This window comes from Danio rerio, chromosome 6 (assembly GCF_052040795.2).
Source record: "Danio rerio strain M-AB ecotype USA chromosome 6, GRCz13ab, whole genome shotgun sequence".
Lineage (NCBI taxonomy): Eukaryota > Metazoa > Chordata > Actinopteri > Cypriniformes > Danionidae > Danio > Danio rerio.
This window is the reverse complement of record NC_141026.1, coordinates 30,402-53,596: the sequence shown is the minus strand read 5'-3', so window position 1 is coordinate 53,596 and position 23,195 is coordinate 30,402. Positions and strand designations below refer to the sequence as shown.

The window sequence follows — 23,195 nt, the reverse complement described above, 5'->3', positions numbered from 1 at the left end:
GTAGGCTACTGCTAATGTAAAACCCTTTCTGTCGTTCTAAAATAAAGAAATAAGCAGAAAGCAAAGCAAGTGTGTGTTTCTGAGTGATGTAGAAGCCTCGGGAAATCACACAGGTGAGTGTGTGTGTGTGTGTGTGTGTGCGCGCGCGCGCGACTCTTCAGTGTTCTGCCGTCTGGTGGCCGCTGGCGGAACTGCACCCTGTGCGCTGTTTTGTGTTTACAGCTGAGCTGAATGTGCTGCTCATGTACGCGCTGCTCTGCAGGTCAGCCGCGGCTCCTCCTCGCGTCTCTCCTCCTCCTCCTCCTCCTGCTGCTCCTCGCGGGGTTTATTCGTTATGATGAAATCTTTCATGAACATTTTAGCACTCGCTCGTGGGTCCCGTCATGCCCCGGTGCATTGTGGTCGCTGTCAGGCGCGCATGCGCGCAGCGGAGCTCCATCTTTCCATCCCGAGCGCAGAGGAGCAGCGGATGTGTTGATGCCTTCAGTCGTTTTGTTTTTATTCTTAAAGGCCCAGAGTCGCTGTGAAATAAACCCGCGCGGACTCTTCCTCCGTTATTGTCCTCCGAGGAGCTTCCAGCACCGGGAATGCGGCGGTTGGCGGCTGTTATGAGGTAGATCGAGCCGCTGCTGCTGCGCTTCGGCCGCGGCGACACATTAGAGAGTGAATCCGCTGCAGGAGCGCTTCCGGCCCGCAGGAGAGCAGGTGCGTGCGCCGCTGCGTGTGCTGTTCGCTTAGCAGTTAGCAGTGTGTGTGTGTGTGCGCGCGCATGTGGGTTTGTGTATGTGTGCGTGTCTCTCTATGTATGTATGTATGTATGTATGTGTGTATATGTGTGTGTGTGTGCGCGTGCGCGCTCGGATTCACCCGCAGCCATAACGAGCCCGGAGATCATCCCGAACCGAGCCGCACCGGAGCGCCCGGCGCCCGCGGCTGCTCTCGGTGTTTAACGGCGGCAGCTCTCGCCTCCTGTTGTCATTCTGAGATGAGAAATAAGCGCCTGTGATGAGGCTGTGCTCATAAACACTGTCGCCGTGATCAATCACCGATTAACGTCTCAAACTCGCCGTGTTATACCGTCAGCTCTGCTGTCACTCACAGACCGGGCCCAACTCACCGAACAACCGGTCAACAATCAGCGGGTGTGTACATCTGACAGACGTGATGGAGAAATCATGTGAAGAGGCCGTCCTGTCATGACGCTGACAGCTGAGCAGCACCTGGAGAGAGAGAGAGAGAGAGAGAGAGAGAGAGAGAGAGAGAGAGAGTGTGTGTGTGTGTGTGTGTGTGTGTATGCGGTATTAAGGCTATATATGTGTGTGTGTGTGTGTTTGCTTTATTAAGGGTATATGTGTGTGTGTGTGTGCGCGTTATTAAGGGTATATGTATGTGTGTGTGTGTGTTATTTAGGGTATGTGGTTATGTGTTGTCAAGTGTGTGTGTTTGACGGTTTGTGTTTGTTGAAATACGTGTGTGTGTGTGTGTGTGTTTATGAAGGGTTTGCATGTGTGTTGAGCGTGGGTATGTGTTTGTTATTGAGGGTATGTCTTTGTGTGTGTTCATGTTAGTGTGTGTTTTTAAGGGTCTGTGTGTATTGTGTATTGAAGGTGTGTGTTTTCTATGATCTGGATTCACACCTGTTCACACTGCTGATGATCTGGAGTGAAGCTGATTGGCTCACCAGGGTTACCCAGATTGCCCTGCAGCACCTGTAGTTTGAGTTCTGCTGTTTATAATTTGACAGTTGTTTGTGACTGCAGCAACAGCTTTTATAGGTGGAGCTCAGCTGTCATTCACAGCACTGGCCAATCAGAGCCCAGCTGTTACATTATCACATATAGTCACACATCAGACTGTTGCGGTGTTTATTTTAGTCACACATCAGACTGTTGCGCTTATCAGACTGTTGCAGTGTTTATTAGAGTTTCACATCAGACTGTTGTAGTGTTTATTATAGTCACACATCAGACTGTTGCGGTGTTTATTATAGTCACACATCAGACTGTTGCAGTGTTTTTTATAGTCACACATCAGACTGTTGCGGTGTTTATTATAGTCACACATCAGACTGTTGCAGTGTTTATTATAGTCACACATCAGACTGTTGCAGTGTTTATTAGAGTTTCACATCAGACTGTTGCAGTGTTTATTATAGTCACACATCAGACTGTTGCAGTATTTATTATTGTCACACATCAGACTGTTGCAGTGTTTATTTTTGTCACACATCAGACTGTTGCGGTGTTTATTATAGTCACACATCAGACTGTTGCAGTGTTTATTATAGTCACACATCAGACTGTTGCAGTGTTTATTATAGTCACACATCAGACTGTTGCAGTGTTTATTATAGTCACACATCAGACTGTTGCAGTGTTTATTATAGTCACACATCAGACTGTTGCAGTATTTATTATAGTCACACATCAGACTGTTGCAGTGTTTATTATACTAACACATCAGACTGTTGCAGTGTTTATTTTTGTCACACATCAGACTGTTGCAGTGTTTATTATAGTCACACATCAGACTGTTGCAGTATTTATTATAGTCACACATCAGACTGTTGCAGTGTTTATTATTGTCACACATCAGACTGTTGCAGTGTTTATCATTGTCACACATCAGACTGTTGCAGTGTTTATTTTAGTCACACATCAGACTGTTGCAGTGTTAATTAAAGTCACACATCAGACTGTTGTGGTGTTTATTATAGTCACACATCAGACTGTTGCAGTGTTTATCATAGTCACACATCAGACTGTTGCAGTGTTTATTATAGTCACACATCAGACTGTTGCAGTGTTTATTATTGTCACGCATCAGACTGGTGCAGTGTTTATTGTAGTCACACATCAGACTGTTGCGGTGTTAATTATAGTCACACATCAGACTGTTGCAGTGTTTATTATTGTCACGCATCAGACTGGTGCAGTGTTTATTTTTGTCACACATCAGACTGTTGCGGTGTTTATCATTGTCACACATCAGACTGTTGCAGTGTTTATTATACTAACACATCAGACTGTTGCAGTGTTTATTATTGTCACACATCAGACTGTTGCTGTGTTTATTATAGTCACACATCAGACTGTTGCTGTGTTTATTATAGTCACACATCAGACTGTTGCAGTGTTTATTATACTAACACATCAGACTGTTGCAGTGTTTATTATTGTCACACCTCAGACTGTTGCAGTGTTTATTATTGTCACACATCAGACTGTTGCAGTGTTTATTATTGTCACACATCAGACTGTTGCGGTGTTTATTATTGTCACACCTCAGACTGTTGCAGTGTTTATTATTGTCACACATCAGACTGTTGCAGTGTTTATTATTGTCACACATCAGACTGTTGCAGTGTTTATTATTGTCACACCTCAGACTGTTGCAGTGTTTATTATTGTCACACATCAGACTGTTGCAGTGTTTATTATTGTCACACATCAGACTGTTGCGGTGTTTATTGTAGTCACACATCAGACTGTTGCGGTGTTTATTGTAGTCACACATCAGATTGTTGCAGTGTTTATTATACTAACACATCAGACTGTTGCAGTGTTTATTATTGTCACACATCAGACTGTTGCAGTGTTTATTATTGTCACGCATCAGACTGTTGCTGTGTTTATTATTGTCACACATCAGACTGTTGCAGTGTTTATTATTGTCACACATCAGACTGTTGCAGTGTTTATTATTGTCACACATCAGACTGTTGCAGTGTTTATTATTGTCACACATCAGACTGTTGCAGTGTTTATTATTGTCACACCTCAGACTGTTGCAGTGTTTATTATTGTCACGCATCAGACTGTTGCGGTGTTTATTGTAGTCACACATCAGACTGTTGCAGTGTTTATTATACTAACACATCAGACTGTTGCAGTGTTTATTATTGTCACACATCAGACTGTTGCAGTGTTTATTATTGTCACACATCAGACTGTTGCAGTGTTTATTATAGTCACACATCAGACTGTTGCAGTGTTTATTATTGTCACACATCAGACTGTTGCAGTGTTTATTATTGTCACACATCAGACTGTTGCAGTGTTTATTATTGTCACACATCAGACTGTTGCAGTGTTTATTATTGTCACACATCAGACTGTTGCAGTGTTTATTATTGTCACACATCAGACTGTTGCAGTGTTTATTATTGTCACACATCAGACTGTTGCAGTGTTTATCATTGTCACAGGTTTTGTTGCAACGCATCAGTGTTGTGTTTTGAGTGTTTGTGTGTGAGTCTTTCTGTGCTGTGATTAGGGGATGTTTGGTGTGTCCACAGCATCAGTGTTCATCTCTCTCTCTCACGCTCTCTCTCTTTCTCTCTCTCTCTCTTTTTCTCTTTGCTGTCAGGAGCCATGGGTGTGCGAGAGCGGCCCCTGAGTGGCCCTTGAGTGCCGCAGACGCGTGTCCTGACCTCACTTCTTCTTCTTCAGTCTCCACTCTACTTCTTTCGGACTCTTTCTCATGGCTCCGGCCGGCCGGACTGCAGCGGCGGCGGGGTCTGTGTCTGCATGCGGCGCTGCGCTGGAGACGCCGTGCCGTCTGTGACTCCGCCCCTGAGCTGGACTTCCTCTTCTGAGCGTCAGGATGCGACGCGGCGCCGACACGCAGACGAGCGCCTGATCTGCAGGAGTTTAGCACTGGACCATAAACATGAATGGTGGAAAAGAGCGGGAGGGTACCTTCGCCCAGGTGCCCATCGGCTGGCAGAGGAAGCTGGAGGCCTCCGGTGTCCTGTACATCAGGTATGTATGCATAGGCCCCTTTACACTGATGCAGTTTAGTTTTAAAGCGATCCGCGTCCACACTGGTGTTTCAGCTAGTGTTTCTGAACAGCTCTCCGTCCACACTACACTGCTGCACACACACATCACGTGACCACACACACACACACACACTATGTGCGCGTCTGAGCTCCAGGCAGTCAGTGGGTGTTTAAGCACAGCTCTCCAGGTGAGAGCAGTGCAGGTCAGACAGCTGATGAAGGATCTCCTGCTCGATCTGATCTCATTTTAGTTGGTAATGGTGGTCTTGAACTCATCTGGTCTCCATCTGATGACTCTCGGCTCTTCTTAATCTATTCTTGTTCTCAGGTAAGGTGTCTTAGCTGAGTGCAGAGATCAGTTTCTTTATTAATGTGTGTGGGCTTAAATTTAAAGAGCCCCTATTATACATGAAATATGGTCATATTTTGGTTGTAAGTGTCTCCAACAACAGTCTAATGCATGCAAGGTCAAAAACACTTTCATGGTCTTATAATCTGCATTTATTTTTACCTGATTATCCCAGCGACTTTCATATGAATCGTTCAGCGATTCATCTGTTACTGAACACCTCCTTAGCGTGAAGCTAATCTGCGCTTTGTTGGTCGACACTGACTGCCTTCAGAGCGAGACAGAGTGAAATGCCCAGCAGCTAATCAACAATATTAAAGTAGTCAGAGTGCACACGCTTCAGCTTCATAGTGCGAGGCGTGGATTTTAGATGTGAATGCTATTATAGACGATGGACTTTTAAATACCGAAAATTAATTTTGCTCTCTCTCTCTCTCTCTCTCTCTGTTTCTCTCTCTCTCTCTCCCTCTCTCTCTCTCTCTCTCTCTCACTCCCTCTCTCTCTCTCTCTCTCACTCTCTCTCTCTCTCTCGCTGTCTGTGTGTGTGTGTGTGTGTGTGTGTAGCCCCAGCGGATCAGTGCTGTCCTGTCTCGAGCAGGTCAAGTCTTACCTGCTGACCGATGGCACCTGTAAATGTGGTCTGGAATGTCCACTCATCCTCCCGAAGGTCAGTCAGAACACACCTACACACACATATACACACACATATACACACACTTACACACACATATACACACACATATACACACACACACATATACACACACACACACATATACACACACACACACACACACACACACACACACACACACACACACACACACACACACACACACACGTACCTGAGCACCTTGATTTCTGCATCTCCACTATTATAATAATCTATTTTCCCCTGAGCCAGCGCTGCAGTCCATCACGCCTTCACTGCATTTGAGTTGGGCCAGACAGTGACATGACAAGCGTTTAGACTTCCTACATTAGAATAACACACGACATTAACCCAGTTGATCCTCCTCATTCAGACAGCGTTTACTCAGCTGAACTCTGACCCTCAGCTCGCGCCTGTCTGACTGAAACACCACACAGACAAGCGGAGCTGCGCCTGTATGCTGACTCTCAGGTGTCGCTGTGAAACGTCTGATTCCTCAGGTTTTTAACTTTGACCCTGGAGCGGCGGTGAAGCAGCGGACAGCAGAGGACGTGAAGGCTGACGAGGACGTGACGAAGCTCTGCATCCACAAGCGGAAGCTGATCGCGGTGGCGGCGCTGCATAAGAGCATGGAGCTGCAGCCGCCGGCGCTCACGCTCACCAGCCCCGGAGGAGGCACCAGTACGTCTGATCACAGTAAACAGACATCTGATTAGCCTTTAGTCAATGATTGCTTCTGCATGTTGTTGCTCAGTATACTGCATATGTTACACTCTCCTGACCTTCTATTTACTGCATCGTGACTTTATCAGTTGTGTTGATAATATAATTAGCCATATTAGCTCGTACAGTAAGTACGTAGTAAGAGCTCTCGTGTTGAAATGTCCGGTTCTCGAGTGCTTGACCGTGCTCTGTGTGCCCGCAGGTGTGAGCTCCATGTCTGCCGCTCCGCCTCGAGCAATAAGAAATAAGACCCACGAGAGCCAGCCGGAGTGCAGGAACCCCTTCAAGACGATGATGGCGGCTGGGCAGCGGCACTTCTCTCCGGACCTGTGCCCGCAGCAGCAGCAGGACGGGTTCCCTTCATACCCGCGGCAGAGGCTGAGTGAGCCCGGGCACAGGTCTCCATACCGCAGTGGGCACAGTAGCATGCTGAGCCCTCCGGTGCAGCCCTTCGGGGACAGTTCGGTTTCTCCCAGGACGGATGCTCTCGGCAGTCCTGACGGGGTTCTCCGTGGCACGGCCTGTGGGTTTCAGGGCACCGGCAGCCCTGGAGCTGTCCACAGCAGCAGCCGCGTCCCTCTGTCGTCCCCGGGTGTCCTGGCACATGGTTCACCCGTTGCCCCATCCTCCTGTGTCATGGCGGGCAGGACTAACATGCCTCTGTCGCCCCCTGTGCCCAACAAGAGCCCCGTCATGAAAAAACCCCTGTGCAACTATCCGCCCGGCATGGACTCCAGCAGAGGTGTGTTTCACCATAAGGCCCTGTCTGTGTCTGCGCCCACCCTGCCGCCGCCCTGCGCCCTGCAGAATAAACCGCTGAGCTCTGAAAAAGACCCACTCGGCATCCTGGACCCCATTCCCAGTAAACCCACCCCATCCCCTTTCCAGTCCAGCGCCCACTCTCAGGTACCAATGATGAATGTAAACATCCCACCCGCCATCGTCCCACTGCCTAGTAACCTGCCCTTGCCCACGGTGAAGCCGGGCCCGGTGGGACACATGCAGAGGGCACCACACGCCACGTCCATATCCCCGTCTCCCGTCACGTCCCCTGTGCACATGTCTGTGCCCGCGCTGGGTCGTGTGGAAGCATCTCCTCAGCGCTCCCGGTCCTCGTCCACCTCCTCGGAGCAGGGCAGCTTCGCCGTGCCCCCATGTGGCAGCATGAAGGTGCCGCCGCGCTCGCCCCGCTCTGCCATCAGCTCTCCGCGCCCTGCTCTGCCCTCCAGCCCGTCTGCCAAGCCGGAAGCTCTTCATTCGTACAAAGATGTGCCCGCCCAGCTGCTGGCAGGGATGAGTGGCATGAGCGGTCAGCACAACCCCATGTACCCGCCTGCCCCAGCGGGTGCTGGGCCGCAGAAGGAGCACCCAGGTCTGCTGGGGATGCCACTGAACCAGATCCTTAACCAACACAACGCTGCCTCTTTCCCTGCCAGCAGCCTCCTCTCAGCTGCCGCCAAAGCACAGCTAGCAAATCAAAACAAGCTAGGCAGTGGTGGTGGCGCGGTGGGCACGGGGGCGTCCGCTGGGCTCTCCTGCCCGCTCACTACACCGGACCCCAGCAGACCGACGGAGGGCCACGCTGCGCTGAACCCCATGCTGCCGCCCAACCCCGCCATGATGATACCCAGCGGCGAAGCTCAGAGCGGGCGCGCTGCCCTCCGGGACAAACTCATGGCACAGCAGCGTGACCCCATGCGCAAGAGGAAGCATCCTGCAAGCGTTGCCCACCACGAGAACAGTTTTTTCAACATGGCTGGCATAAGGACACCGTGCCCGCCGGCCGAGCAGATGAGGAAAGCTGCCCGCCTGCCCTCCAACACGTCTATGGCGCAGCTGCTGCAGTCTCTGAGTAACCACAGCTCCCACAGGGGCAGGAGTCCAGCCCTCGCCAGCCCTGGGCGGGCACACTTTGGGGAGGGGGCACAGGTACAGCAGCGGGGACATGGGCAGCCCGACTCTATGCACTGCCCTGCCGTGGAGCCCCAAAGCCACTACTCTGGCATGATGAACCAGATGCAGCCCACGGCCATGGGCAACTGCGCACCCGTGAACCACAGTGGTGCAGTTCCTCTGGCCAACCACATGATGGCGCACACAGGCACTCACTTTCAGCAGCACGTCCAGCCTAATGCCAACTGCATTCTGCCCGGCGGAGAGTCCTGCTGCCCGCAGCCCATGGCAGATGCAGGTAAAGACCCCTGATGCTGTTTGGATGAGGTATTTCACTGATGTCTGAAATGTTTTAGCTGTGTTTGCTCCTCATGATCAGCAGCTCTGTGTGTTTAATAACACATGTGCTCTGCTGGGGTCTCGGTAAACAAAACAGGTTCGTTTCCTTCACTGACGAGCTTTAAAACTGCAGCACAAACCTTTACAGACAGCCCGTCAAAATAAAGGCTGGCTGCTTTTACTTTGATTAACAGAGTTAAAAAATACACGAACATTCCCTGTGTTTTAGTGTTGTACATTTAAATATGCCCTCCACACTTTAATATTTGGATATTTTCAATGTGTTCATAAAAAGGTCCAATAAATACAGTCCAATAATGCCATTATTACAGTAATACTTCTGTGTAATGGGTCACAGTACTGCAGGGTGAGCAGCACACCAGACCGGCTGCTCATTAGCACAGTCATAATACAGCAATGGACTGAAGAACTCTGAGTGGAGGCTTCATCCTCAACACCTGCATGAGGAGCGCTGCATCCCCAAACCCGCCACAGATCCAGTGCTCGATGTGCTTAAACACTACAAGTGCTGCTGTGTGTTGTTCCTCACACATATCTTCCCTGACCTGTTCAGTCGTGTGTGTGTGTGTGTGTGTGTGTGTGTGTGTGTGTGTGTGTGTGTGTGAATCATACCTTGTAAAGCACTACCAATCATCTCACTGCTGTCTCCATGGCAACCTCTCCAGCAGCCACCGGCAGCAGCAGATCATCACAGTGTCCGCACCGGCCGCCGCTCTGTCACAGCACACACAGCATTCATTATGCAACACACACACACACACACACACACACACACGGACCACTTCTCTTGATGTGCAGGGGATGTGTTTTGAGTGCAGTGTATTCCAGCTCAGTTCCACCTAACCAGCAGGGGGACGTATTCACAATAATCTTGATGATGTTGTCATGATCGGGGCTTTGATGTGATCTGGCGTGATACTGTGGTCATGGCCATGTACTGTGTTCATTATGGGATGGCTCACAGTAGAGCAGTGTTTTGACCAGCAGTCAGCAAAAAGTAGACAGCATGAGCCGCTTATATGAAAGGGTTAAAAAAAATAAAGGGAACGTTCTTTACAGGAGCGCTGAGATTCTTCATCTGATCACTTGATCAGTGTAGTGTACAGTACAGCTAGTGTAGATCAGTGTAGTGTACACTAGAGCTAGTGTAGATCAGTGTAGTGTACGGTACAGCTAGTGTAGATCAGTGTAGTGTACACTAGAGCTAGTGTAGATCAGTGTAGTGTACAGTACAGCTAGTGTAGATCAGTGTATTGTACACTAGAGCTAGTGTAGATCAGTGTAGTGTACAGTACAGCTAGTGTAGATCAGTGTAGTGTACACTAGAGCTAGTGTAGATCAGTGTAGTGTACACTAGAGCTAGTGTAGATCAGTGTAGTGTACACTAGAGCTAGTGTAGATCAGTGTAGTGTACAGTACAGCTAGTGTAGATCAGTGTAGTGTACACTAGAGCTAGTGTAGATCAGTGTAGTGTACGGTACAGCTAGTGTAGATCAGTGTAGTGTACACTAGAGCTAGTGTAGATCAGTGTAGTGTACAGTACAGCTAGTGTAGATCAGTGTATTGTACACTAGAGCTAGTGTAGATCAGTGTAGTGTACAGTACAGCTAGTGTAGATCAGTGTAGTGTACACTAGAGCTAGTGTAGATCAGTGTAGTGTACAGTACAGCTAGTGTAGATCAGTGTAGTGTACACTAGAGCTAGTGTAGATCAGTGTAGTGTACGGTACAGCTAGTGTAGATCAGTGTAGTGTACAGTACAGCTAGTGTAGATCAGTGTAGTGTATGGTACAGCTAGTGTAGATCAGTGTAGTGTACACTAGAGCTAGTGTAGATCAGTGTAGTGTACAGTACAGCTAGTGTAGATCAGTGTAGTGTATGGTACAGCTAGTGTAGATCAGTGTAGTGTACACTAGAGCTAGTGTAGATCAGTGTAGTGTACAGTACAGCTAGTGTAGATCAGTGTAGTGTACAGTACAGCTAGTGTAGATCAGTGTAGTGTACGGTACAGCTAGTGTAGATCAGTGTAGTGTACAGTACAGCTAGTGTAGATCAGTGTAGTGTATGGTACAGCTAGTGTAGATCAGTGTAGTGTACACTAGAGCTAGTGTAGATCAGTGTAGTGTACAGTACAGCTAGTGTAGATCAGTGTAGTGTACGGTACAGCTAGTGTAGATCAGTGTAGTGTACAGTACAGCTAGTGTAGATCAGTGTAGTGTACAGTACAGCTAGTGTAGATCAGTGTAGTGTACAGTACAGCTAGTGTAGATCAGTGTAGTGTACGGTACAGCTAGTGTAGATCAGTGTAGTGTACAGTACAGCTAGTGTAGATCAGTGTAGTGTATGGTACAGCTAGTGTAGATCAGTGTAGTGTACACTAGAGCTAGTGTAGATCAGTGTAGTGTACAGTACAGCTAGTGTAGATCAGTGTAGTGTATGGTACAGCTAGTGTAGATCAGTGTAGTGTACACTAGAGCTAGTGTAGATCAGTGTAGTGTACACTACATTGTCTTTGTCGTGTAGGGCAGCTGTATTGGTGTCCGTCAGTGTGTGTGTGTGTGTGTGTGTGCGTGCGTGCGTGCGTGTTATTGGTTTGTGTAATGATCTCCTCGTGGGCAGTGTGTGTGTAGCTGACGTCTGCTTTACCTACAGGTGAGCCCAATCCGCTGAGCTGCAGCATGGCCAACACTGCTCATATGGGTGGCATGATGCCTGCCGCAGGACACATGTACCACCAACACCACCAGCAGCAGCTTCACCCGGCACTGCAGGGCATGCACGGGGTCTCTACATACCCGAGCCAGGGACACTCCTTTACTACGGGCCCTTTCACAGACAGCAGCGTCCCCAACTCCAGCAGCGTGCCCTGCCTGTACCAGGATTACCAGGTGACCCACTGGCAAACACCTTCTTTCTGTAACCCGGGCGAATGTTCCCAGATGATGTAATGTGTGTGTTTGTGTGTGTTTTCTGCGTTCATCAGGGATGTGTGTCTGAGAGCGGGCAGCCTGGCGTGGCGTCGCTCTCTGGAGAAGCGGGCATGTACCGCGAGGGGCAGCAGAAGCTGCAGGGAGACGTGCCTGTGGTGCCAGGAGGTCAGGGGTCGGTGGAGTCAGTGGATGCCATCTACAGGGCGGTGGTGGATGCGGCGGGCAAAGGTGTGCACGTGACCATCACCAGCGGTGTAAGCGGCTCCACGCAGGCCAGCCCTGTGCCGGCGCTCAGTGCCATGAGTGCCTTCACCGCCTCCATTGGGCCGCCGCGCAGCCTACCTCACGCCACCAGCGCTGTCATCCATGCGCCGCGCAGCGCAGAGTGCCCAGAGCCGCCGCACAGCCGGCCACCGGTGCCCAACCACGCCCGCAGAAGCACTGAGGAGCAGAGCAGCGACGCCGCAGACGGGCACCAGTTCTTCCGCTCGCCCAGTGCCGCCACGCCACGAGCACAGTGGGATGAGCCTGGCCTCTGGAGGAGCGAGGAGTTTCTGGAGTGCTCCACGGCGGTGCCTAGTGGGCGAGCGGAGCGGCAGTGCCCAGCAGATCAGCCGCAGACCCACGAGCTCCCCGACACCCACACTGATGATGCCAGTCTGCGCTTCAACCACCGCGCCGGCACGGGCATGAGAGAGCGACTGGAGCCGGCGGAGCGGTGCCCGCAGCTGAACGGCTCGCTCGCCCGTGCCGGGTACGGGGATCCGCTGACCGCTGAGGACCAGTCGCCCGGCTCCTCCACCAGTTTGGATGGCCCGCTCCTCAAAGACTACACCCACTTCAACGGGCACTTTAATGGGCACTGCGCACCCAGCCCCTCCGACACCAAGAGCCTGAGCAGCGAGGAGGAGCTGCGGCACCCGGACTCGCCCTCCGCTGACCTGCTGCACTACAGGCCACGCCCCTACAACATGGGTGAGCTGGTCTGGCCAATCACAGGCTTCCCTGCCTGGCAGAATAAGCTGGCAGATGAACATGGGCGCAATCCCAGCATGCAGCTGGCAGAGCAGGCCAAGGTAAGAGAGAGTGTGTGTGTGTGTGTGTGTGTGTGTGTGTGTGTGTGTCTAAGTAACACATCTCCTGCTGGACTCTGCAGGTGGAGCCGGAGCAGCTGAAAACACTAACACATGACCTGCAGGCGCTGGACCGAGCCAGCAAGAAGAGCCGGAAGTGAGTGTCTGCATCCTCAACCATCATACGCGGAGTTGAACACACACACACACACACACACACACACACACACACACACACACCAACAAACACACACAGATATTTGTCTGAGAACACTGAGTTAGTCCAGATTATTCCTCCTGAACCTCAGCGCGGGCGAGGATTCCTAAATAACATCCGCTGCGCAACACATTTGCCGGAATAGTAGGCGGTTCATTCCGCTGTGGTGACCTCTAATGTAGAGACTTTGCTGAAGGAGAATGAATGAATGAGTTTGAGTAATTTCAGATGGTCTGATGCTGATAATGAAGATATTCTGACTGAATATTCCTGCTTTTGCTGCAGTATGGCCGCTTGATCAGACGCTCTCGACAGTGTTAATCAGATTATTTTGTTTCTGACAGTACAGATGTCACGGTGAGGATTGGTGTTGGCCAGATTTGAAGCTCAGATGTTTGTGTTATCATCATCTTTATCGCTTCAGTGTTTTATTATTGCAGATTTGCATTCCTTTATGTTGGATTGATTATCTTCCCTCTGTCTGACGGCAGTGTGTGTGTGTGTGTGTGTGTGTGTGTGTGTGTTTGTGTTTGTCTGTGTTGTTTTCTTTGTGTAATGCGCTGTGGGCCTCTCTGTCCACAGGGCCGGAAAGCTGAACCATCATCTAGAAGCTGCGATTCACGAGGCCATGAGCGAGCTAGACAAGATGTCTGGAACTGTGAGTGAGATACACACACACACACACACACTTAAGCTCTGCTGTCCTGACGGCCATGCACTGATGTGTTTTGTGTGTCCGTCCGCAGGTCCACCCGGACCGTCAGGTCAAACTGCCCAAACCCAAGAGGAGGAAGATCTCCAGATAACAGCAGCGCTCCTGTGGCTCCACCCCCTTGCTGTGACTCCGCCTCTCTCTTTGATCTCGGTGCTACACTCTAGCAGACGGCTCAGCGTGGCCCCGCCCTTCACACTGACTGACAGGTGCTGGATCAGCCAATTAGAGAAGGCAGACAGACAGCTTGCTGAAGAACTGTTTTTTCAGACAGGAGACGTCTACAGTACTGCGCTCACCACAGACAGTCCAAATATTTCTGATATGTTTTCAGTGTGTATATAGACAATACAGAAATTTCATGGTAAAAACATGGGAAGAAGTGTAAATACTGTAGGATAATGAGATGTACAAGCCAACCCAATGCACACTTTATCTTCAGCTGTACAAAAACACAAAGCAGAAACGTCTGATCGGCCCGTACGGCTCCGCGACGTTACCATCAATAAGAGTCCGTCTGAGACTTTTGTAAGCTTCAGTGTGTGTGTGTGTGTGTGTGTGTTTGTGAGTGCGCGTGTGTGTGTGTCGGACTGGACTTCACCAGCTGATCAGGCTTCTTGACTTCAGCTCTCGGGCTTCTCTGTAAAGTTCAGGTCTTCCAGCACTAAACACTAATGTTTTCACTCCTCTGTCATCGTCTTGCTCACTTTGCTCTGATGTTTTCTGTCCTCGTGCGGCTGCTCTGGCCTTCCTCCATGGTCTTGTCGTGTCTCTGCGTTACACTCGTGTCTGTGAGGTTTGGGTCGAGTCGTTCTCACTGTACTGGCCAACACGAGGGAAACTGGGCTGATCATATGGAGCTCACTGTTCATCAGGAAACTTGGCAATAACACGGCCCAGTGTACATACTCGCTAAAGCCTTATGCGTGTGTATCTCTCTCACACACTCACACACACACTCGTACCCTTCAGTGTTATTCGGTGAACAGTGTTTTTCTTCATTATGTATTTCTCCTGTGTTGGAGTTTGGCTCATCATCAGATGGAGGTGTGGAGGGTTCATGTTTGTCTCCGCATTGAGACGTTCCTCAGTCACATCAGCAGTGGAGATCACATGACCAGCTGAACACTGGTCGCTCTCACTGAACACTTCATACACACCAAACAGACGCAGGACAGCTGGAGATCTGCTGCTGAATCTCCAGCAGACTCATTCAACCCCTGCTGATGGGAAACTGTTTGTCTGCCCATAGACAGGGTCACCCTGAGAGGTCAGAGGTCAGCGTCGGGCCTTTAGGGTCAGGACAGGTCGTACAGCATTACTGTAGAGTGTGAGGATCTGCCAGTAACACTAACTCAGTATGAAGAGCTGATTCAGTGCATCGTGTGTGTGTAAACTCTAGACATGTGGGGGATTTACAGCTCATCCGGTCACACTCAAAACTCTAAACTAGGCCAGAGTCAACAGCAGACGTCGGTCGATTTCTCTTCTTGTTGTCGTCTTTACTGAAATTTCACTACAAAATTAAGTGCAATATTCACATTCAGTGGAACCGAAAACTAAATCCACACAAATATAGATTAACATGACAGTCCAGAGGTGAAATCACTCAAGCCTGTTCAGCGAGACGAGCAGATGAGTGTGTGTGTGTGTGTGTGCTGGTGAAGTCGGCTCCGTGTTGTGCTGCGCATCCGTGTTCAGAGTCACTGTTCAAGGTCAAAACATTTGTGTTCATGTGCTCAGTGTTGGCCAAAACTCCTCCATTGCTCTTCTGTTTCTCTCATCTCCTCCAGTGTGTGTGTGTGTGTGTGTGTGTGTGTGTGCACATGTGCACATGAGTGAGTGTGTGTGTGTGTGTGTGTACATTTTTTGTTCTTTGCTTGCTATTTTCTGACTGGTATCTGACTGGTGTTGCAGACCTTTCTGATGTCCATATTCTGGATGCGTATCTGAGTATATATTTTCTCACCAGTATGTACTTTACAGCAGTCGACTTGCTAAAGTATGTTGTGCACTTGATTATGTTTGTTTCTGATAGCTTTGATGTGGCTGTTAGCTTTAGTTTGTTCAAGTCCATAATTTCTCATGGTTTCTTTTGGTTTTTTAAAGATGTCCTAAACAGCAGTTTTGTAAATATTGTGAACATTACAGGTCATGCTGTGATGTGACATTGAGATGACGTTGCACCAATGTTTCAATTAAAACCTGGTCACTAAATCCGGGCCAAGACTCTAGTTTTTACTGCAGCTTTATATCGGCATCTTCAGACCCCGTTAGAGCTGGATTAGTGTTTATTTTCAGTTTCTCAGTAATCGTCACACCGTTGCCGTGTATTTGATTGATAAATGAATGCATTAATGATTTCTTCAGCTCTGTGTGTTCTAGAGCAGTGGATCCATGAATTTTGAACTTCTTTTACTGTTGTAGCGGTGCGGGATCAGCAGGAATGAGTCAGGAATGCTGATTAATGAGTGATTAATTCTGTTTATTGCATGCTCTCTCCTATAATTAGTGCAGACAGTTGTGTGAAAGATGAATGCATGCTCGTGATGCTGGACCCTCAAACAAGCAACAGAAGAAGAACAGCTGATTCTGGAGGGTTGAACATGAGATCTTTCACAAATCGCTGAAATGAGAAATGCAGAATTCTTAACACACACACACACACACACACACAGTCCTCAGAATGACCAGAAGATGGTAATAATGGCGTTAACTGTAAGAGGCATTTGTAGACTGCTGATATGCTTTGTTTGATTAATGTGAAAGGTGTGTGTGTGTTTGTGTGTGTGTGTGTGTGTGTGTTTGTGTTTGTGTCTAGATGATCAGAGCGCCTCCCGCCGGTAAAACATGGCACTGCCGGTCCCGGAGCGGCTGGAGGATAACCGGAGGATTAAAAGCACCGCATTGTCTGGTACAGCCGTGTTGTTTTTGGCGGAGAACACCGTAACTTGTGTCTGAGAGATGATTAACAGAGGCTGTGTTTATTAACAGCATCCCCGATGGCGACCGAATGCAGCCAGCACGCGGTGTTACGCTTCATCGAGGAGAGAGGAGGACGCGTGAAGAACGGGGATTTGGCGGATTATTTTCGAGCGGCGATACCACAAGAGCCCGCGCTGAAACAAGAGGCGAGAGAAGCCTTTAAACGTCACGTAGACACCGTGGCTTACGTGAAGGAGGAGAATGGCGAGAAATACGTTTGCCTAAGGAAGAGATTTTGGGGATGCCCGCGGAGCGCCGGGGGAGAGCGGGCGGACACCGATGACCCTGCACCGGCAGCACGGGCCCGGACGCTCAGCTCAGGTTACGGAACTGCTGATGCTGGAGGCGCAGAAACACACCCGCATATTTCTGAAGAGGGTGTGAACGGCGGAACACCAGCTGAACTCCGCGCGCACATGGAGAACTCAGACAGCAACAGATCCGCCGAACAGCGGCCGAAAGCAGCCGAGCAGCCGGAGGAGAGAGCCGCGGCCACGGGGGGGGAGGAGCGCGATGGACCGGAGAGCCCCGGGTGGGTCGGCAGCAGCCCGGCGGAGCAGCAGCGGGACTCCGGTGAGTCCCCGGGCAGGTGCAGGGAGTGTCCGCGGGCCGACAGCGACTATGAGGCCGCCGCGGTGACGCTAGAGCCGCTGGAGCACGCATGGATGATGAGCGCGTCTGACGGGCACTGGGAGAGCCTGCGCCCGCTGCTGGACACCGAACCCGCGCTCGTGGCTCGGAAAGACTTTGTGACGGGCTTCACTTGTCTGCACTGGGCCGCGAAACTTGGCAAACACGAGCTGATCGTCTTGCTCGTTCGGTTCGCCAGAGAACACCGGGTCTCCGTTAACGTGAACGCGCGCTCCAGCGCCGGATATACGCCTCTCCACCTGGCGGCGATTCACAACCACCTGGAGGTCGTCAAACTGTTAGTCGGAGCGCTTGACGCGGATGTGGAAGCTCGGGATTACTACGGCAGAAAAGCGTGTCAGTACCTGAAGAGCGACGTTGCGCAAAACATCCTGGAGATCGCGGGGGCGTGCGCAGAGGCGGAGGGCGCGTGCGCGGGAGAGGCAGAGGGAGAGGCGGGCCGCTGGAGGCTGTCGAGGGTTCTGCAGTCCAGCTTCAGGCCTCTGAGGATCCAGAACCAGGACTGCAGCGATGAGGACAGCGTGGCCAAGCAGAAACCCCTGCGCAGAAAATCCTCCTTTACTAAGATGAAGCCCAGAGTCCGGCTGCGGGCACAGATAGTCCACAGCACCTCTCTGATGGACAGGTTTGAGAAAGAAGAATCTCCAAAGCTCTCCAGACCCAAATCTAACCTGTTCGGCTGACTGTGCAGATCAGCAGTGTGTTTTAAGAGCAGCGCAGGACTGAAGTCAGACTGTGTGTCAGTACCGCTGAACACTGTCGGGGCTCCGGGATGTTGTGTGGGCTTTTACACCGCTGAATGAACATGATAATGGTGTGTTAATCATGATCAATATTGCTGGAATAATAGACTTTACAGAAGAGGAGAGAAGTGTGCTGTTTACAGAAACTATGAGGACACGAGTTACTGAGATCAGACAGGGCCGAGGCTTAAAGTTCACATTTTAATGTCAATAAATTGAATCTTGTTTGAAATATTAATCAGTGGATTATTTTTCTGTAGATTTCAGTATTCTTGATCTTTCTGTGACCCCTTTGCTTCATTGATTAAATGTATAAAATATATAACTCAGTGTGCTGAGCCGGCCTCAAGCATCCACACTGATTCTGTGATCATTCAGACATGTCGGATATTCCAGGAATATTCAGCTGCTGTAACGAGCATCTTCCACAGCGCTGTGATGTCACACTGTTGCCATAGCAACACATCATCAGCTCTATGACCCGCCCACTGTGAGAGCAGGACAGCGGCTGTTCATAAAGGGGTTATTAATGCTTATTGATGGAGCGCTGCTGCTGCTGCTGGCCTGTCTCTACTACAGCACATCTGCACAGTTTAGTTTACTGTACATAAAATGAGAACAAACCCTGTAAGCATGTCTCCTGAATGTGAAGTGAGGACAGGGTTGCAGGTTCTGATGCGTGCGCAGGGATGTCACTTGTTTTTCCCCTATGAATGTATCCCTGCGTGCAGCACATTTCCCCGCAGGTGAAGCCGAGCGCTCGTGTCCTCTCTGGCCTCCGCACTGAGAGATGTGCTGATCATGTTCAGCTGCTTCTCCTGCAGAGCTCTGAAGTTCACACATGATGTTCAGGCCAGCGAGGGTCTACAGACGACTCAGGGCGCACTCACACTGATGAACTGAACCCAGGCCTGTTTCCCGGATCGTTTGAGAAGTGTGAGTGTTCTGAATCAGGTTCAGGCGGGGTTCAGTTGGCCAGTCCTGATGTGGCAGAGCGAGCTTCACTTGGGCTCAGGTGCGGTACGCTTGTGTGTGAGTGCAAAGCCTAAAACCGAAGACGAGACGTGACTTTTAGTAAGGGACTAGTTCATATGTGTTTATTAATTCTTCCTGTTGAATGAACACGAACTGTCAGAGTTTATTAAAGACTCAAACCCGTCACTGCAGCAGCAGGACTTCATCAACATGTGTGAGACTGCTGGATCTGTTCCGCTCAATATTTAACTGTGTTTCACTGCATCTCAAACCACTAAAACAATGTAACTAAAGCACACACACACACACACGCACGCACGCACGCACGCACGCACACACACACACACACACACACACACTGATCTGCCATTGGATTGTGCAGGAGTGATCCGTCTGTGTGGACTGAGATCAGCTGTTGTGAGTCTGCTGTACTGATGGTGCTGCAGTGATGTTCATCTTCAGTAAAGCTGCTGTGAATCATGTGAAAGCGCTTTACAAATGACCCTAAAGTGAATATATTCAGTGTTATACCAGATTTTAGCTGATGGACAGAATTTCCCTTAATTTTATGACTCAGTACAGATGTTGATGCTTTAGTCTTCATAATTTCTGGAAAGATTTAGAAGTATGCAGCTCAATACAGACACATTCAGCTCATGTTGTCCTCCTCTGACAGTGTTAGTGCATCTGCCAATAATTTTATTGCAATTAAATTATTTTGAAATGAAATTCTGTCAGGGATTTGTGATGGGGTCAGAACAGAATCAGAACAGGATTCAGGGGCTTTCAGTAGTTTCAGACTGGAGGCTGGTCCAAGATGAAACTGCATGTATAAGTGTCGTGCTGCATGTGTCAGAGAATCTGCACAGCTGTAATGCGCTTTACCTTGTATAACAGCTGCTCAATTAGTGAAGGCCTGGTCCTGCTCAAGCTGATCTCTGTCCGTCAAAGTGTCCCTTGAAGTGCTTAAAACACTTTCTGCCGCATCCTTCTGATTATTTCTGATTATACGTTTTCCCCAAGTTGTATTAATGTACCTGAATGATTCTAGGCTGTGATCTACTGTATAAGACTCACACATTGCTCTGACTGATGCAGGACGTGGATATTTTCATCAGGTGAATGTTTTCCCACACAGTGATGCGCGAGTGTGTGCTGCAGGCCTCTGAATGTCTGTAAAGACCTAAATAAATAATCAAACTTCTGAACACATTCAGGCACAAACTGCCTTCAATGCAGAATAGTTTTTGTTGTAGGACGCCTGAGATAGATACAGAAATGAACAGAAAACTCCTCTTGCTTGTTCATCAGCTTTGATGATTTAAATAACAAAAGCTATAGCGCGGCTTATCAAGTATAAAAGCGGCAGCGGCGCATCAGTCCTGCACAGATCCAGCCATGAACAAGGTAAGCTCCACAACCCTTTACACACAATGCTGAACACAGCAGCCCTTTACAGCCGCCCGTTTCACTGCTGTATAATGGCTCAGAAACACTATTGCATTACTATGATGCTATAATATCCAGACCCAAACTCAGACGGTTTGACAGACGAGTGCTCTTCACAGCAGAACACACTGCTGTAGTTGAATGAGTGTAATTTTGGCGTTTGTGTGTTTTAGATTGTTTTCTACGAGGACAGAAACTTCCAGGGCCGCTCCTATGAGACCAGCAGTGACTGTCCGGAGCTCAGCCAGTTTCTGAGCCGCTGCAGCTCCTGCCGGGTGGAGAACGGTTGCTTCATGATCTACGATCGCTCCAACTTCATGGGAAACCAGTTCTTCCTGCGGCGCGGCGAGTATGCGGACTGCAAGAGGATGGGTTTGAGCGACTCTATCAGATCCTGCCGTACCATTCCTCAGGTGAGGCTCTGCGGCCTTCTGTCTGTGTGTGTGTGTGTGTGTGTGTGTGTGTGTGTGTGTGTGTGTGTGTGTGTGTGCGTGTGTTTGTTTCTCTATGTGTGTGTCTGTCTGTGTATGCTTATGTTTATCTCTGTCTGTCTGTCTCTTTGTGATTGTATTGCAATGTGAACTTCAGAAGTGCCCTAGTGTCAGCCTCACTAGTCTGCATGTCTTGAGCAGCACCGCGGAGCCTTCAGGATGCGGATCTATGAGAAAGAAAACTTTGGCGGGATGAGCTATGAGCTGACGGAGGACTGCGAGTCAACGGCGGACCGGTTCCGGCTGTCGGAGATGCGTTCCTGCCACGTGATGGACGGCCACTGGCTGCTGTATGAGCAGCCGCATTACAGGAGCCGCATGCTGTACCTGCGGCCGGGGGAATACCGCAGCTTCAGAGACATGGGCATCAGCTTCAGGTTCAGCTCCCTGCGAAGAATCATGGAGCCCTGCAACTAATTAACATCCATTACTAATGATTTGGAGGAGGAATTAAATTACTTTCATAATGACTTACTCTTGTTGTGTTTGTCAAGAAAAGCAGAAACAACAGTTGAAATCTTCGTCCAGAAGAAGTGAACTAAAACAAAACCACAAGTGTTCTGGTATGATGGAAACACGAGTTTGGTTAACCTGTAATGATCAAGAAATAATGCAGGACTGTGCTGCTTAACATCCCTTTACATCACTCATCAAATATTTATTGACATCTCATTAGCATAACGATCAGATGACGTTGCTGATTACAGTACAATATTTCTAACATTCCCAGTTGTGTCACCTTGAACAACAAAACACTTTTTATTTAGTCAAAAATGTGCCAGAGGAAAATATCCTGAAAGAATAAAAGATGTGGACAGCCCCGTCCCGCACTGCTGGATCTGAAGGTGCGCTCGGCCTTTCTGCTCAGGGGATGGAGATTTCAGATGAAATATGACGTTAAGCATGACAGTTGATCATTATAGACACACTATATACACTTGATTACAGATTAATCACGCTAAAATGGAACTTTTCCTAGCAAAATCTTACCCTCAAAGAGCAAAGCACAAGGCTAGATCTGCACAACTGTAAGCACACTGTCAGCTTCACACTCTTTTCAAAACACTAAACACACTTACATCACACACAGACGTACACTATGAAGTCATTTCCTTGCCATTCCAAAGCACTGACTGTCAAATGAGCCCAGATGTGAGCCAACCGGTTACAGGGTTTTCCAGCTGCTTATACACATTTTCAAAACAGCGTCACCTTTTTCAAAACTCTACACACAATTCCCAACACTGCACACACAAAATGCAGACTGCCTCATCTCCTTCAGAATGCAACACTGCATCAAAATACCATAAACGCACGTGAGAATGAAGCAATGGCATCACATGGCCAACACTTCTGTCATGATAGGAAATGCATATGACAGCATATGTCAACGCTGTTGCTTTAAATCTAAAGCTCTTTGCTCATCCATAGGCTGATATCTACAGTTTAGTGTAGTGTTCTACAGTGACAGTGATCTGCTGAGAGGAACAGGTACACTGTAAACACATGAAGAAACAAAAAATATTTGTTAGGACAAACATCACTGGTGTAAACAGTAAGCTACAACAAAAAATAAACACACTGTGTGTAAAAACGTAAAACAAGAGTATCTTCTGTAGAGTACAGTAAAGAGCTCAGTTGGTGTGTGGGGTCTTGGTGTGAAAAGCGTCCATGGTCTGTAGAAGCGTCATGCGGGATTAGGGTTGGCCATCATACACTTTCAGCACCAGGCTGAGAAGAATTACTCTATTCTTTTTAGAGAAATTAAGAAAAGGTGAATATAGGGCAGGTGCAAAACTCAATAGAGAGGCAAACCATTTTATTAATTTTTTAGTCCAGAACAGCCTGCTGTCCTGACACCTTTGACATACTTATTGGCCTATACTGGCAGCCGTGCAAAAGTCTGATTATGTAAATTAAAAAGGTTTTCACTAGCGTACTCGCTATGTTTAAGGCTCCTGCACCGACTTCACTGAATCCTCGTGCATCAGCTCCAGGGTCAGCTTCTTCATCGGCTCCAGCATCAGCTTGTGTGTCAACTCCTGACGCTGAACCTAGAAGGTCATCTGGTGTGTCAACACACAGCGACAGCACATTCTGAGGTAACTGTCGAAGTAATCTGTGGTTGTTAAGATAAGAAAACTGTTTGGGTGGTTTTGTCTCTGTTATACTAATTACCAGGCACCATTTGAGGTGTCAGAAGAGCACAC

The 23,195-nt window shown here is 48.9% G+C and overlaps 3 protein-coding genes across 6 annotated transcripts; all 3 read left to right on the top strand.

Moving 5' to 3' along the window:
- Window positions 1-439: 439 nt before the first annotated feature.
- On the top strand, window positions 440-15,908 carry mbd5 (methyl-CpG binding domain protein 5). Of its 3 annotated transcripts, XR_015492935.1 has the most exons (11): window positions 440-705; window positions 4,369-4,763; window positions 5,697-5,799; window positions 6,285-6,465; window positions 6,710-10,010; window positions 10,134-10,914; window positions 11,100-11,647; window positions 11,743-12,765; window positions 12,846-12,919; window positions 13,562-13,637; window positions 13,726-15,908. XR_015492935.1 is itself a non-coding variant. In XM_087256274.1 (10 exons), exons 2-10 carry the CDS (start codon window positions 4,672-4,674, stop codon window positions 13,783-13,785), a joined length of 3,834 nt encoding a protein of 1,277 aa, XP_087112400.1. In that variant the 5' UTR covers window positions 440-705; window positions 4,369-4,671; the 3' UTR covers window positions 13,786-15,908. The 3 variants fall into 3 exon arrangements, 2 of the variants coding, with proteins under 2 accessions (XP_087112400.1, XP_087112399.1); XM_087256274.1 differs by lacking the exon at window positions 10,134-10,914 and having other exon boundaries at window positions 6,710-8,698; window positions 11,412-11,647; XM_087256273.1 differs by lacking the exon at window positions 10,134-10,914 and having other exon boundaries at window positions 6,285-6,480; window positions 6,710-8,698; window positions 11,412-11,647.
- Window positions 15,909-16,543: 635 nt separating this feature from the next.
- On the top strand, window positions 16,544-18,308 carry sowahcb (sosondowah ankyrin repeat domain family Cb). 2 transcript variants are annotated; one of them, XM_087255768.1, is made up of 2 exons: window positions 16,544-16,605; window positions 16,686-18,308. In XM_087255768.1, exon 2 carries the CDS (start codon window positions 16,694-16,696, stop codon window positions 18,008-18,010), a length of 1,317 nt encoding a protein of 438 aa, XP_087111894.1. In that variant the 5' UTR covers window positions 16,544-16,605; window positions 16,686-16,693; the 3' UTR covers window positions 18,011-18,308.
- A 2,123-nt stretch (window positions 18,309-20,431) lies between these two features.
- On the top strand, window positions 20,432-21,459 carry crygm4 (crystallin, gamma M4). The gene is made up of 3 exons (NM_001007791.2): window positions 20,432-20,452; window positions 20,668-20,907; window positions 21,127-21,459. Exons 1-3 carry the CDS (start codon window positions 20,444-20,446, stop codon window positions 21,400-21,402), a joined length of 525 nt encoding a protein of 174 aa, NP_001007792.1. The 5' UTR covers window positions 20,432-20,443; the 3' UTR covers window positions 21,403-21,459.
- The last annotated feature ends 1,736 nt before the right edge of the window (window positions 21,460-23,195 follow it).